The sequence below is a fragment of the Toxotes jaculatrix genome, chromosome 11 (genome assembly GCF_017976425.1).
Source record: "Toxotes jaculatrix isolate fToxJac2 chromosome 11, fToxJac2.pri, whole genome shotgun sequence".
NCBI lineage: Eukaryota > Metazoa > Chordata > Actinopteri > Toxotidae > Toxotes > Toxotes jaculatrix.
Window position 1 is genome coordinate 20,297,469 of NC_054404.1, and position 17,249 is coordinate 20,314,717.

The window sequence follows — 17,249 nt, forward strand, 5'->3', positions numbered from 1 at the left end:
TAAAACTAAAATTATAGTATTTTGTTATATATTACTAAGACCACATCAACCATCTTATTCTCTATACAGTGCAAATTAAGCATAAAGCTGTGCAATTCATGTTTTCAATGTAGGGATTACTCACAATTTTGACAGGTTGCCCAGATCGAGGAACATTTCAGGGGAGAGACAGCCAATCCTGTTGTTGGATAGGTCCCTATAAGGACAAAAAAGAGGTAAAGAGAGAAGAAAATCCAGCAGCTCATGTACGAAACATAAATTTTACTGATATTGTAGTCAGGACAACAGACAGTACAAAATAGGAATCATCTGCAAAAATATGTGTCTGCATTGGTATCTGTTCTCATGCATGCTTGCCTTCTTAAAACACATGGAACTGAAACAGCTGTGAAAGCCGTGTCAGTAAACCAGTGCCATGTTCATTCATCTATTCAGTGTCCTGGAATATCTATCCTGACCTTTTGTAACCTTTTACTCCTCACATAACCATTGCTGGCACACCCTCCCACCCCCCCACATACACACACACACGTGCAAATGCAGTGGGCTTCCATATGCAAGTGGCTGAGCGCTGTCGCGTCCGTGGCTCCGTGCCCTCCGTACTCTGTAATTAAAGAGCTGCTTTGCTGGAGCAGCTGTGGGAAAATAAGCAGAGCACTCGAGTAATCACCAGTTGGGGAGCACTTAAATTAGCACTCTGCTGCTCCCCGAGCCTGGCGCACACGCGCCCCGAATCAGCTTGGCTAACTCAGTGCTTGCGTCCCTGCCAGCCCAGATCCCACTAACTATCAGGCTGCAATCATGTCACTCACTCCAAAGCCTATATGTAGAAAGCCTGGATGAGAGTAATCGCTGAGAAAATTACTCAAGTAGAAGAGTTCACCAAAAACAAAGGAAAAAAATGGTTGTGTCTTAACATTACAGTCTCCAGTGATGTTTCATCTGCAGCTATTTTCCTTGTCTTCAGTGAACTGGGAGCCTCAGTGGACATTTAAGTCACATGCCTCATTAGCTTACGTCATGATTTATTCCCTGAAACTGTTTCCATTGCATTTTGTCACATTTGACTTTTATTGATGCACCAACTTTCCAATGTCAGCCAAGCCTAAAAATATTTTAGTGTTATTTCAAGTCTTTTGGAAGTTTCCAGTGTTTCCACTCCATTTTTTAATGCTTAAATTGAAAATGCACATTAAAAGCAAGTGGATGGAACCACATCTACAGAATGAGCACAAAGGTCAGTGCTTCTAATCCCCAAACTCTGAGGGGAGGAAGTGAATGACGAATGCTCTCCCTTTCCTTAACCCCTACAGCTGATGTGTCCTCTACAAAATATGAAACCCTCCCAAATCACACCAGACAGCTCCCACTTGTGAATGTGTCTGGCTGAATTAATGTGAAGGAAGGGCCTCAGTTAGCTTAGTCTGGATAAGGAAAGCTCAGACAAGCCTGAACTAGTAGTTTCAGCACATTTGCCTCAGTTAAACATTTCAGTTCTCTCTTCACTCTGCAGTTAAGACACTCTTTCTCGTTGTCTCCGAAGCCAGAGGACTTGTCCCTATGTCCCCTGGAGAAGGCTGTTACAAGGCTTCATCATACTTACAGTCTCCTCAGAGCCAGCAGACCACGGAAGGCCCCGGGCTCCACTGTGCTTATCAAATTATTCTTCAGGTCCCTAGAGAAGTGAGACATAGAAAGAAAGAGTCAGAGATGACAGTTAAGTAAGTGATCACTATTCTATCTATCTATCTATCTATCTATCTATCTATCTATCTATCTATCTATCTATCTATCTATCTATCTATCTATCTAGCAGTTCTCTGCACTGACATTAAGTGGTGTTTAGGCATTAGTTTTCAGATGAAATTCACTGAGCTCATGCTTGCTGACCGTATACACCCCCGCCATCCAAGGAAACGTGATTCATTCAAAGCGTGCGTGAGGATGTTTATATTGCTCACAGAGGAGAGTGCAGTCCACAGAATAATGGTTTGCTGTCAGCTGGGAATAACGGGAAGGACCCCGTTTTTCAAGCTACAGGAATGAAAAACATTTAAGTCTTGCATAAGGGCAGCTTTGAGCAATATCACACCCAGACAAAAGTGTGAAAAATAAGAGAACTCCAAGCGCCAACTTAAGTATTTATGCTATTCTTAAATAAATTTTGAATTGAAATGTTACCTTTGTTCATGTTTTATTCTAATAAGGCAATGCTGGGAGGATTCGAGAGTCAACTTGCACCTGTTAGCTGGGCAGCACAAACTATTTCCTGCATGCTAAAGACTCAGACCACATCCAGACAAGAGGCAGAAACACACATGTTGCGGTTACATCCAGGCACTCCTTGTCAGCCCCCGCCGCCTACCCCCAAAACCTCTGCTGCTACTAAAAATGGATCTCAGAAAAATCTCCTCTCTGGTTTTCTCTGCAGGCCAAAGAAAACTTCCTGAAATTGTGTCCCTGGTTTCCTCTAACTCGGTACTGTGAGTCCAGTGTGATGAGAATCAGAAGAAAGGTAGCGTCTTTTTTTTTTTTTTTCCAAATCTGAGCAACAATGTGGCTCAACTCAGCCGAAAAACTTTTGCTAGAGAACATATATTGTATGAAAAGCCCTCAGCTGTGCTTGTTTTACTTTAACTGATGTTAATTTGCTCGATGTAAAGCATTAGTTACACATCCAGAAGACGAGCCATCATTAGCAGCAGAAAAATGACTCCCATCTGCGGTTAATGATCTGTGTCTTGTGTTAAATTGTTTGGTCCATGGTTAAAACACACTTTGTCTGCACCATTAGGACTCCCCAACACGTAACTCCGACCAGGTTGTGGCCAGACTCCCAAAAAATATGTGTAAATGCAGCTCCTGTATTTCTGTTTCTTTCTTTTTGGATTAATTTAAGAATATATCACCAGCCTTTCTCTCTATCCTGGTATTTGAATGAATCCGTACGCTTGGTTTGACCTCAAACCTCAACATATAGCTGAACAAACAACTTTCTATTTCTGCTGACTTTCCATGATCAGATTTACTAATGAGACTTTATGTGGACATCCTCCAGGATTCGTCATTCACACAGCAAGGTGTAGCACACCTTAGGAAGAGTTTCCCTTCTGACAGACTAACCTCCCGGCCCAGCCAGGTCAGCCAGCGGCTAGCTCTCATCTCCTCTCTTATCCAAAGTTGTCTTTGATCACGTACAAACTGCTACAAAGTGGGTGGAGGGTGGGGGTCAAAAGGTCATCCGCTGTGCCTGCAGCACCTCCTTTTATCCTGGAACCGTCCTGAAGCTCACTGCTCCACTATCTCTAAATTTGCTGAATGTTCAAAACTTGCCAGCTTATCGACCGACTGCCTTACCAAGGGGCAGAGGGCACTGCTCAGCGAGACTACATACAGGAAATGTGCTGCTGTGCAAGTATCAAGAAATGCTGAATCCAATTCTATAATGTGCATAAAACAATGAACAGAAGAGCCAGCCATATGGGACACTTTTATAAGAAGTCCAGTGGCGTAAAAGGGCCGTTTAAACTCAGCCTAAACCGAGAATCATATTGAAATATTAAAACTGAATACTTCAAATTAATGTCATAATATTCACAAAGAGAATAATCATGAATATGATTTCTGTCATTATATTCAAGTCTTATTATGCACTCAATATTACTTTACATGTCAAGTGTATCCTTGTTTGTTTTACTGGCTTCCTGTATGAGGTTATTTTTTTTAAAAGCCATATAAAACAAACAATGGCATCGTGAGCAACACAACAACCTTTTACAGTCATCAGACCTGAGGCAAGAAGTATCAGAAAATAAACGTTAGAAATTAGGATTGTGTTGTTATAAACTGCTGAGGTTCCAGACGGGTGGGTTCTGCTATGTAGCGCAACAGAATGAGTGCCAAAAAGTTTCAACAATAAGAGGAAACTATTTGAAAGTGAATTCTGCATCCTTCTCTGTGATTAAGTGTCTGGCATGATCTGCAATGTCCTCTGTCAGTAAGCTCCACACATCTGGTGCTCCAAACAGGATAAAACAAACCCTGAGAGTTATTTGCAAAGCATATATCATAACGTGATGTTTGCATTGGAATTTAGCTCTGAAGTGCATCAGAGTCCTGTATGATTTAGTGAAATATTTTCTGTTGTTTGGTGTGGGCCCTAGACAAATTCTAAAAATGTTTCCTACCCCATCGCCTGAACAGTTTGTAACTTTTTTTAATTGCCCAAGGAGTAACACCCACTTTGCATATGGAAAGAAGTAGCACTCACGTTCATGACCTCAAGATGTCTCCCTCTCTTAGTCTTCTGTATACAAACCAGTGCACACGCACACAAACAAGGGTGCTGCTACTTGTCCTAAGGCCTCTGCTGTATATACTGTAACTTCATTCACTTCGTTCCCAACTGGTCTGGCCTTGGGATCCACATTTCTTCCCAGTCATTACAGTCAAAATTCACACATCAGTTAACATAACACCTGTTCATTCAGGTTTATTTCCACCCACCTGTTCTCATAACTGCTTATTCTGTTCAGGGTCACAAGGAGCTGAAGACACACTGAGTGAGGTTACCCCTGAACAGATCAGCAGTCAGACACACATAGAGACAGATAACCACCTATGGACAGCTCTGAGTTTTCAATTTACCACTGTTGCATAACTCTGGACTGTGGGAGGAACTGCTCACAGAAGATTAAGGTGGCTGATTGAACCCTCTTGCCAAAAATAACTAATTCATGCATGTACAGGATTCTGAAACTGCTTCTACAGTATATTATAACCTGTGAATAGGTCTGATACTAAAGGCAGTAAAACTGTGGTGTTATTTGTGTAAGTAAAAATATCTGTGTCATCTGTGTGTAGCATGAAGCAGTCCATTTTTTATACAGTGGATCTATATGCTAACAACCCAACCACGATTTACTGTCAGTGGACCCATCCTAACAAAGTACAGCAGGGCCCTGTGCAACATTCCACTATGAAACACACTGTAGGTGCACACACTACACACACAATTATCAAAAAAAATAAAAATAAAATAAAGGCAAAATAAATAATATTACGGTTTGTAAATTTAGCATAATCTTCATTTCAACATTATTTTCATTTGTGCCACAACACGGTAAGACCCCACTCACCACTCAGTTGGTTTGAGTTTCTCATTTTATCCTAAATACTGTACTGTTCTCTGTTTCATTATTTAGTTGTACTTTGACGTGCTGCTGTTAATGAAACTCCATGTGTTTACACTTCCAACATCTCACAATAAAGGCCTTCCAGGAAAGAAGGAAGGTTATGCCACCTGAGACTTTTAATGTAAAACAGAGAGAGAAAGCACTGAATTTGCCGTAGCAACATATTAACAGCAAAGTGGAGCAAATAAGTAAACAGGGAGACAGTATATTAAATATACTTTCAGAGCAGGGGAAATAAAACTCTAAGTACTGACTCTGATGATAGCCTGTCTCAAATAAAGAACTGTTTCTCTCTTCAGTTTAGTAAAACAAAGGCTCAGGCCACAAAATGGGAATTTATGGTACACACACACACACACGATAACTACCTTTGGGGAGACTTGCCCCACATATCCACTTTAGATACAGCTGGAGCAGCTCAAATGAGATGAATGTTTAAACAATAACCATTTTCTACTCCCCCAGTCCTGCGTGTTAGAAGAGCGGGAGCAACCCTCAGTATAAACTCCACCATTTGTGGTTAATGTTTGAAAAGCTACTGAAGAGCTTCCCAATTAATTTAAACTGCACTGTATATCTTGGCCTGCTCGATTTCCCCTGAGCCACGTGACCCTGAGGATATCAGCCTGTTCACTGTGTGACACTAATGGGCAGATTCCTCCCTGAATCTGGATGATTACCACATCACACAGTCACACTGATACGGAGGCGTGCACACACATACGCTCACTGTCAGTATAAATGCACAGACACACACTGACCAGACCCCACACACACACACACACAGCCTCTACACTGAGCACTGTGTTTTCTTTGATAGCAAACAGTATTTAATCATGCACAGTCTCATTACATGGATCTTGGGGCCGATGTAATTATCAAAATACCATCAGATTCACAAAAGGTCAAATTCTACATGAAGTACATAAGCAAATAAAACTGAAGCTGGCTGCGGCCACTTGGGCACTCGTCCAAATGGAAAGTGATGCTGCATGATGTATTCCATTGTATGTGCACTTAATGAAATGAGACGACGACATATATTCATTAGTATAACTTGTGTCATATTTCTCTGTGGCATGTTGGTGTCTAAATCAGTATGTCTGTACACAAAGGCACCTTGTTTCCAGTTAGCAAGAAGAATCCCACATGTGTCAATGGGTTAATAATCAGGTCAATCAGGTCTGTGAAGACACACACACACACACACACATACACACACACTACATAGTCAAACTGTACCCAGTTTTTAAATCATATTTTAGACTAAAAAGTGGAGAGTAAAGTTAAGAAAATTATTCAGCTACTTGATTTGTCAAGTGACAAAAAATATGTCAAGCTGGGTAACGGATTATTTGTTTCTTTTTAATTCGGAAAGAAAACCACAGATTTGCTGCTGTTGTCTTTTTATATAATTGTAGATTGAATATCTTTGGGTTTTGTACTGTCAGTCTGGAAAAATAAGACACCTGAGTGAGCAGTTTTTTGGCCACATTAGTGCCCTAGCTCTAGGGATGGCAATGTCAATCTGTCAGTCTGTCAGTCCAACCACCTCTATGATTCCTAGGTTTTTCCACTTGACTTTTCTGCCAACATGAGGTTCACATTTGTGGTTTTGAGTGAAATGCCTCAACAGCTATTGGATTGATTGCCAAACTAATCACATTCCCATGAAGCACAGTTAGACTTTGTGTTTAATGCTGCTGCTAGCATGGCTTTGGACTCTTGTTCACAACTGTGTGGACTTTTCTTCAGACTAAATGATTATTAAAAAAAACAACAATAAACAGAGTAATTGATTATGAAGATAATCAGTAGTTGCAGCTTGAGTGGAGGTACCATAACAAGTCCACCAAACTAAACGACTATTTAGGGAGCATGTGCCTACCTTCAGATACAACACATACAAGCATGCCAGCAGTAAGTGCATCAGACCTCCGTTGTCATAGCAACAATAATAGAAGGTTTGGTTAGGTTTAAGCACAAAAACAACTTGTTTGGGTTTAGGATTGTGGTTTGGGTTCAAATCAGCACTTCCTGAAAGTTAGAGGACCTTCGTCATCATGGTTACAACAATAAACAGGCAGTTAAAGGTTGTGGGACGGACATGAATGAGAGAAACAACACTGACAATCAGTTTCACACGGGAAACAAACAGCACCCTCCCGTGTGAAAGTCATGAGTTTTGTCCACTCATCCATCCACCCCGGCCTCCTCATGACATGGGCTATAACCTACGTCACCTGACTTCCTCCTTCGCGCTCATCATAATTACCACGGTCACTAGAGATCACCTAAAAATATAACGTAGCTATGGGTCATAATAAGCTGTTTGCACAGGCTACCTTTGGGTTCCTTTTTATAGATAGAGGAAGCTGCTGTGTACAGTTTATTAGGCAGTTTTCGTGTTTTCCTCAGCACTGCAAGTGAGAAGCAAGCAGCAAACTCCTTCCTTTACTCCTCTCATCCTTCCTGTAAAAACTCTAACCAGCTCTGTCATTAACTTGACTAAGTGTAACGTGCACTGGCACCAGCCCTGATGCTAATGTGGAATGTGTTTATTAAAATCATTTATTCATGTGTTAAATATTCATGGGTCAGTTTGCAGATGCTTTGAGGGAAGGCCCTGGCCACACACTCTGAATTAAAGCAAACACTCACCAACACAGATAACCACCTACTGGATTGTAAATAAATATGTGTTGACAGGCATTGTGACAGCCTTGTGGCTACCACTGCCAGAGCATCAAACAGCAATGGACTTTCCTCTATGGGTGTTTGCATTATGGAAATATCACATAAAGGACCTCTGGGCATAAATTAATTATTCAACCTTACTGGCAAGACACACCGCATAATCAAATAGCCTATTTGAAACAGTCAACACTCATCAATGTAAAGCCTTAGTAATCTTTTGCATAAATACTGATGCTATTATTTTTATTTTTACAGTACATTTAAAATCACACAGGTTTTTAAAGAAAAGATGAGACTTCGCTACGTCTCTACAGTGTGAAGCCAGTTGGGGCGATAATTAAACATTTCTCAAACACCGCTGGAGTAGACTTTATTCCGAGCAGGTGGATGAGCAGTGCTTATGGGATATTTGCTTTGATTTTTTTTTTTAGATTTTACTTTTGCCTCTGAAGTAAGGAAAAAAAACTAGTCACTTATGTAAAGACACTTTCACTTTTCACACTCAAAATTAACTCTGTCACATGAAACCAACAGGAGCAATTTTAGAGCAGACAGAGAAAAGGCTCTAATAAACACTGAACTGTGAAGACGGTTTTCTTTGTTAACTGCTCCATAACTGTATCCTATTTTGGAACTACTGTTCTCATCAGTGTGAGATATTTCTATCAGAACAAAGCAAAAGGTCAAGGAGAGTGTGAAGCAAATTCTTTTAAGAGCTGTTTTTGATGCACGCCCTTGCTATTTTTTAAATAGCAAATCACCAAAAAAAAGAAAAAAAAAAAAAAGAAACAACTCCCAATACTCCCACGCTGCAAATAAATATTATGAATGTTTCTGTTAAATTATGGTGTAGTTTATGGCATCCATCTGCTACTTTTTAATTGTAAGAGACAATCTGTGATTAACAGCCAAGAGAAGTGAAGCAGAGGCGAGACAGAAGAAGACTCTGTCTCCTCTGTCTCTCCAAACTTGGTCAGTGAATCGGTCACACCCGTGGCGCTCACATGTTCCGCCTCAACTGTGACCCTGCAATGGTCTCCTGTAAAATAACAATAAAACCATTCATATTTCATGGCTTCGCTTTGATCCGTTTAAGGCTTCATCTTACTTCATGTCCTCTCTTAGGTAAACAGAAAAAAAACAGCCATCTTTTTTACGTGATAAAGGAAAATCTGGAAAACGTAGGCTGCAAACCGCAACAGCAAACCGCTCTACAAAATCCGAACTACCGCAAAGCATCAACATGAATATGAATTTAAATAGAAATAAAACTTAATTATACCATAATTATAGATTAATAGTGAACAAATTAAAAGAGAAAAGGTATTTACTCAGTGCACAGGGGGTCAATCAGATGAATTACTTGCACCATTTCAGCTTTCTTAATAGAAAATTCATGTACGTGTGGTTTGTCAATACAAGTAAATGATGTAAAATCAAATGTTCATAATTTGATTATTAGAGAAAAAAACTAATCTTTTCAGATTTAATTTCTATTTTTTATTATCAGGTTGCTCAGTTTGGAGCACATTATTTTTTTACACTGACATCATGGCATTGACAGAAGTGACCTGCTGATATATATTTAAAATCTTATACTGAGTGCTCTTCTGATTTAATCAAGCATTGACTCCAGTGAGTCAATAATACTGTGATTTTTTCTGCTCTCCCTGCCACTAACCCCTGACCTTTGACCCACCGAGGATAACCCCAGGGTCAGTTTGGTTTATAATCATGTGATCATCAAGTTTTTCCCACCTGCACTTTGCTCTCTGAGCCTGGACTTCACCCTGTCATTCATTCTTATGCACCGCCAGCCAGAGGATGTAGGAGGACATGTCCTTCAGCGGTCCGCCACGCCCTCATCAATCACCTCCCAAGGAGACGCATTCACAAGAAAGACTAAATAAACGTCACCTCTTTGGGGGGAACAACAACTTTAAAGGATGCCTCCTCACACCTCTGTCATCTGCTTTCCAGAATGAGCAATTGCAGATGCCATTCCGAATTTTGATACTGTCTCTGCCCTGAGCCGATGTCCGCTCAGTTTATTCAGCCTGCCTCCCAATTCCTCAGGCTAGACAAATAACGTTTGGTCAAACACATGAAAAAAATAGACCTGCTGCTTTCAACAAAAAAAAAACATTTAGACAGTCTGCGAAGAATAAAAGTAATGTCACACCCCCCACTGTAATCATAAAAATAACCACTACTGTAAAGATACTTTCTCTCCCAAACCAATGACACATAATCTGCCTGTAGATAATAAGAGTGCACTGTGTGCAGAGTGCACAATTTACAGTCTGAAAATACTTTTACCTTACAGTTATATTAATACATAATTTTGAGCTATAGTTTCTGTTTTGTAGTTTAGAGTTACGGTTGGATTGTGTAACACTAAAATCAATCTTCTGTTTAATTTAATCTTCTATTTTTATTTTTTTTAATCCTAGCTGTGAAAAGTGTGTAGGCAGACTGCAGCTCTTCTTCTGACTCTACTCATTCTACATAATATGGGTCCTGCATACAGTATATTATACCCAGGTCTAGTAAAAATAATCTATTTTAAAAATCTATTTTTTAAATGTATTTCCAATTCACTATATGTATAAAAATATTATCATACCATAGTGTCAAATTCGATGCAGTGTAATGAGTATGAGAGAAGAAACATAAGCCAGCCTCGTCTGTTTCACACAGATTCTTCACACACTGAGGGCTTCAGCGGTGGGAACCCATGATGAAGCTGCAAAAGCTAGATTCAGTGTCCTGACCAGAGAACAGTGATGGGCTTTGTTCCGGCTTTGCTCCCGTGGGACCCAGTTTGGCTGATGGTAATGGGCTTGTGTCCATATGGGGCGATTCAGGCCATCATCCAACATACAGGCAGCCTCCATTAAGAGGACACTATCTAGGCTATAGAGACAAATCACATTAAAAGCATGTTCCTTTGGAAATTAATAAAGTTGCTGATGTGCTTTCACACAGGACATAAATGTCACAATGATGATGATGATGATGATGATAAGTATTAGGATGAACCTACTGAGGTTTAGTAAGCTGCAATTCTAAAAAGATGCCCTGGATACAAGATTATATTGGGCTTTCTGCTTTACACTCTCATTACAGTGAAGGCGAATGGAATTACAATTATGGCACCTATAGTATTGAAAAAATTCCACATATTTTACAGTTTACGTGTTACAAGGAGTGTTATTCCGCCTGTGGAGACAATTGCAGGTCTCATATTTTGTGGTTCTGAAGGAACTTCTTAAAATTATTTATAATCAAATCATGATTTTTCAAACAGAAAGCTTGCATTACAAACTGCGGGCATGGGGTTTGGAAGATATGGACATTTACCTGACAGGAAATATCTAAAAAGAAGCTATTGGTTGTTATGTGGGGAAATATAGGTATCTAGCTTTTTTTGAACTTTGACCCATACATGGGACTAAAAGTCAGAATACCTTCACCTCTGCTTCGCAAACTCCCACAACATTATGAAAATTCAATAGTAAACTGCTGGAAAATGTGTTAGGAAATCCAACAGCAGCGGGTCTTTCCAGAAACAGTGTTACTTTATATGAACCACAGAACAGGCTGTGGACAGTTTTGACTGGAGCTACTTTCTACTAAAGGAAATACAGAATTCCTATATAAAACTGTGTTCTTATCCAGAGTAAGTGGAAAAACACATTGCTTTATAACTTTTATTCACACCAGAGGCATGGCTCCAGGGATGTCAGTGCCTGTCTGTCAGTCAGTCCACCACTTTAGTCTAAACTGAGATGTCTCAACAACTATTGGCTGGATTGTCATGTAATTTGGTACAGACGTTCATGCTTGTCTCAGACTGAATTGCAACAGCTGTGGTGATCCTTTAACTTTTCATCTAGTGAAATCGTAAGGTAAAAAATCTAATTTGTCTGTGCTTAGATACAGCCTCACAGAGCCGCTAGCATGCCTGTAGAAACTTTTCAATACTGTGAGCAATTAAATTCCTTTCACCTCCACTGCCTTGGGGTGGAGGTAATAAAATGTCTCAAAACCAGGACAAATTAAACTAAAATTATTTGCATGGCCAGATCCCACCAGTGGTAAATAAGAAAGTATGTTGTGTAATTTGGATAAACTAACTCTTTAATGAAAATACCACTTCACACACACAAAAAAAACTTGCTCTGGAATCACCACTTTTCCATTCCTGCCCCAAAAGGTCTGTTTGTTGAAGTACACTGAGTCCACAGCTGCAGCAGGAGTGCTGCAAACACACACACATGCGTTATTAAGCTTGTCAATCAACTGCCAATTCACCACAACCCTCAGATCCAGTCAGTCAGCCAGCCGTGCAGGCAGGCAGTCTGTCTGCTGGGCCAGACGAGAGAACAGCTGGCCGCCACTTTCAACTCACTAGGCTACCTGGCTTGGCATCAACTGCTAGCGACAGACATATCTCTGCCAAATGCTGCATGTGGCAGGACGGATGGACAGACTGTACCCAGAGACTGGGGTGAAAGAAGGGATAGGGCACGCAAACCGCTGCTCCGAGGGGTCAGCCATGAGAAACCTTTGGCTGAGTGTCCTTAAAAGCCTCGCAATCATCTCTCCATCACTCCAGTGGAGCAGGGGGGATGAGGGTAGAAAGGTTTAATGGCAGTAATAAGGCCCGGGGAGACAGGTGACATCATCCTGTAAGTCGAGCGGTGACACAGTCACCCAAAAAGGAGCGGGAGAGGGGCAGAATTATTCCACTGACATTATTCCAATCTGAATTTAACTGTCAAATAGTCAGGGAGACAGGGGCCAAACTGACTGTAATAATATTCAAAGCACTGTAGCTTGTGCGTGTGTAGCTTGTGATGTAGTTTGTGTGTGTGTCTGTGTGCGTACGTGTGAGCGGGAGTGTGCACGCATACATCTGAGGATGATTGACTGGACGGGAGAGAGTTATCAAGCCATCCTCTGCGTGTGATTTCAGCCCCTCTCTGATTTCCTCATCATCAGCCAATGTCAGTGTCACCATGAGGTAGAAAAGCGGTGATCACTGGGCTGGACGGAGGTGAGGGCAATCAATAGTTGACTTGAGGGGGCAGGCTGGAAGAGCCAGGACAGCCATCATAGAGCTCATCATCAAGCTGCACGCATACTGCCCTCTGGGACATTGCATATACTGTGAGAATCATCGACATGGACTCGGTGCAGTCAGTCACACTGTCTGAGCTCCCTGATCTTGCTCTGCATTAGGCCTTCATATGATGCTATATATTATCCCTTTTAAGACATTTACTGTGGTAAGTGAGGTTAAGCACAAGGGCTGAAGGGTGAAAACCACTGGCAAGACTCCTGCAGGGTAAACGCCGGTGAGGATCTCCTGATTCCCACCATGCCCTCCCTCCCACCGTGCCTTTTCCCTGCTATAAGAGCAATACCACTCCTGTGATGACAGCTATTAAGACTCTGGGGAGGATAAAACAGTTAAGAGAACTTGATTTAAGTACTTACAGTTTTTCCAGGGCAGCCAAGCCATAGAAGGAGCCATTCCTCAGCAGGGAGATCTTGTTGTTACTCAGGTTTCTGTTTAGGAGCAAAAGATATGACAGAGGGAAGACGAAGTGAGCATACAGATGGAGCGAGGGGAGGTACATGTGTAAATATCACAAAAATAAAGCTTCAGGAAATTACTTATTCAAATGGCTGATAAATTGTTTATCCTCTGACTGTCAATATGTTGGCAAGAGATAAGGATTTATGTCTGATGAGATTGCGGCTGTAAATTACTCATCCCGGCCACGTTTCTGTCTTGTTTATGGCCGTTTGTGGTTAAGGTAGGTAATGATCCAAGGCACCCCCGTCCTTCACTCCTCCATGTCAAAATATCAGCCTAATAGAAAATCTTAAAGAAATGCCGCTTCAGCACAATTCAATCATCCATTGCTCACATTACAGCAGCAAACAAATCAATGAAACGCACCACAGGGATCTTTAAGTGATAAATTAATATTCAGAGGCGATGCAGCACCTCCATTTTGATTATTTCAGTGACAGTCTTCGCTACGTTTCCCCCTTTCTTTTTTGGATGAATTATGTCTGTGCTCAACAGTGAAATGAGAAACTATATGATCTTCAACTGATGCATTTCTCTGCTGAGGAAAAGAAAAATAGTGATTGGACATGACGTCCCGCTGAGTGTGTTGCTGGCAGGCACAAACACGCACACACAAAATCCTGTCACATTATTTAACACGCTGGACTTTGGGACTTGAGCTTTCCCTCAAACCTTAAGACACTCGACTGAAAACACAGACAAGAAAACAATCTCATAAATACGCACACACCAACGCCCATATTACTATATTTGTGAGATCTTTCTGTTGACATTATTTATTTCCTAATCCACAGTAGTCTATGGTTAACTTTAACCTGTAACCTAACCCTAGCCTTAATCCTACTCAAAACATAAACCTTCTAAATGAGGATGACGAAATGTTAGCTTAGCAGCACTAAAACACACACATACAAGACAGTACAGTACAGTCTGGTGTTGTTTTCCCACAGTGACTTGTTAGACCACCTAAGGCCTGTGTTACCTGCTGCTTTTCAGACATTTCAGACACAGGATCAAATCTAATCATCCACCCCAGCTAATAACTTCTACTATGTCGGTTCAGGATAACCTAAGACATGAGCCAGTTACTGCTAGAAACACAATCAGACAACAGGACCATACAGGTAACACAATATGCCACATGAGCACTGACAAATATTTTTTTTGTCAAAAAAAAACTTTACTGTTTTTATTCAGCCTTACCACACTCATCAACATGGCAAGCAACTAGCTGGTAAACATACCTGATGATTGAGCAGCTAGGAGCTGGCAGAGACCAAAACAGAGCAAAAAGAGGAATGAGTATTGGACTTGCATTCATGGTGTGGCTACCAAAACTACTTAAAATGAATGCTAATGCTGCTCTGTGTCTGCTGAATGTGTAAAATGGCATATGCTGCTGACGCATTATAACTTCATGAGGTGATAATCAGCTAGTGTTAGACCTTGTTGCCCCACATGGACAAAAAAAAAAAAAAATCAGTTAGTACAGGTTTACCTACGATTACTGGTGCCTAAATAGTCATGAATATTTATGTAGTTCAGATGTGAAACCAACTTTTTAAAATTCAAGGAGGAACACTGAACACTTTTACACATATTGAACTTCTGATAGCCACTACTGCTAAAGTCAAAAAGCACTGCTCTTAGTTCTGTGGGTAAAAAGTTCAATCTAAACATCTAAAATCTTTCTTTCCCCTATCCTCACACACACTCACACACACACACACACACACAATTTTATACAGTGCTGTAAGCCACAGTACAACAGTGCGAGTGGCTAATGATTTATATTGCGCTTATTCTACAGCCCAGATTCACATAATTTTAAATACACCTTGGACGGTGTTTCTGGATTTCATATCTGCTAAAATATTGATTTCTCCAGCAAGCTCTTAAATCATCCACTGCGGGGCTGCTCTGTCTCTGTGACGCTGTGGATATGTGCATGCCCATGCGATCTGCTGGCTACAGCCCTTCTTTGCCTGTGTGATTTAGCGTATCTTCTGTCAGCATATGGCAAAACACACACACACACACACACACTACTGCACAAGGTCATTTCCCTCCATCACCTTCCTATCTTCTTTGAACAAGGTGGGTTCTGGGAGTGATTGGACAGGTTTAGAGAGAGAGGGGTAATTGGGATGTGTCACCGCTCTCCTCGACAGGGCGCTCGTTATGGCTGCAGGGAACGTATGCTCAATTTTAACCCTAGGATTAAGCAGTGGGATCCCACAATGCATTGTGCTGAACAGGCAAATTGTTTGGCCAAACTGCTAGGGAGCAGAGCGGAAGTGTGTACACTGAAAATATCATGGCGGAGACACACACTGTACAAACAGACATGCAAAAAAAAAGAACTGAACATTTAGTCAATTTGGACGAAAGACTATGAAAATTGTGGGTTTTTTTGGACAAAACTAACAAGAAAAAATGTTCTGGAACATTTGTGAACAAAGTACATTTTGCACTTGTGTCAGTATATTTTGTTACTTAATATAACAAGCTTGCTTATGCATATTCTTTGGGGAAAGTACCTATCTCTCCCCAGAGTGATAACAGTTGTCTTGGCAGGAAAAACAGGACTGAAGACAGGAAGCTGCCTCTCAGCGAAAGGCCAGGACGGACACAAACTTGTGTCAGCAAACTCATGTCAACATCCAAGATTGTATTTACATTTGGGCCTCTCCCAAAACGGGAAAATCAGTCAATAGAGTGAGGTGCAGGTGCCAAAATCAGCAGAGCCTATACAAGAGACATATAATACACTCTGCCTATTAAGCTTGTTTTATATATATAGTGATAACAGCAGTACAGGTCTGTCAAACTTGGTGAAACAAAAGCAGGCCTTTCATTTCCATGGATTTTATCAGGTGAAAGGAAAACTGCAACAAGAATACAGGCTAATGTTTTTACAATGTGTATTTTTATTGTAACCTGTAAGCTCACATCATACTATTGTTAGCTAATAAAATGTCCCTTACCTTAAGAAATAAAGCTAGGTAACTAGCTAGGTAATTAACGAAGTGCTACACCTTAGAGTATCACTATTATCAGAGTCTAATGTATACCATTTCAGCATGTGAACAAATCTACAAGACAAACAGGCCTGCCGTGGCTAGTTATGGCTGCTATTGGATGATCACTCCTCAGGGGCGGGGTTTAGCGAACACTGAACCAAACAGGTGGTTTGGTGAGCAAAACACTTTTCTTTTACCACAAATCAATCAGAATTATTAAGCTGTGTGGGGATGGACTATAAGATTTACAGGCAGCCATTTCGGGAGGCAAAAAAGAGTAAGCAACAATTCATATGGATTTTTATTGTTGTTGATCCAGACATCAATATTCTACTGGGGTTCTGTCAGATTGGATTCATTTTGACACAAAGCTCTCTGAGAGCAGAAAACTGCAGCAGATATCAGCCAGCACGGAGTCTGCTGGACATGGTGAGAAACTGCTTGGAAGACTGAATGGGTCAATTTCACAATATTTCACACACAGATTTATTGAAAAATAACCAAAGTGCTCAAAACAGTTTCAGTTTCAAAGGCCATGTGGAGTTTATTCTTTTATTTCCAGGGCCTCATTCTAAACACTAACACTTCAAGTTCTGAAAAACAGAAGCAGCTCCTTTTAAAGCCACGTACGGATGGAGTGATGAAGTGATGGTAGTCGGCACTGAGATCATGGGATACCGATGCTGTCACTGTGTTTTGTCCCATGTCTCCTCTGTTCCCCAGACC

At 40.9% G+C, this 17,249-nt stretch overlaps 1 protein-coding gene across 1 annotated transcript in view; it reads right to left on the reverse strand.

Annotated features, from left to right (window-relative positions):
- Positions 1-17,249, reverse strand: part of LOC121190107 (adhesion G protein-coupled receptor A3) — a 140,280-nt gene that overhangs the window by 113,244 nt on the left and 9,787 nt on the right. Inside the window, exons 2-4 of the mRNA XM_041050693.1 lie at positions 13,398-13,469; positions 1,604-1,675; positions 125-196 (exon numbers count right to left, since the gene is read on the reverse strand). Of these exons, the coding sequence (XP_040906627.1) occupies positions 125-196; positions 1,604-1,675; positions 13,398-13,469 (216 nt within the window). The remainder of the gene's footprint in view (positions 1-124; positions 197-1,603; positions 1,676-13,397; positions 13,470-17,249) is intronic.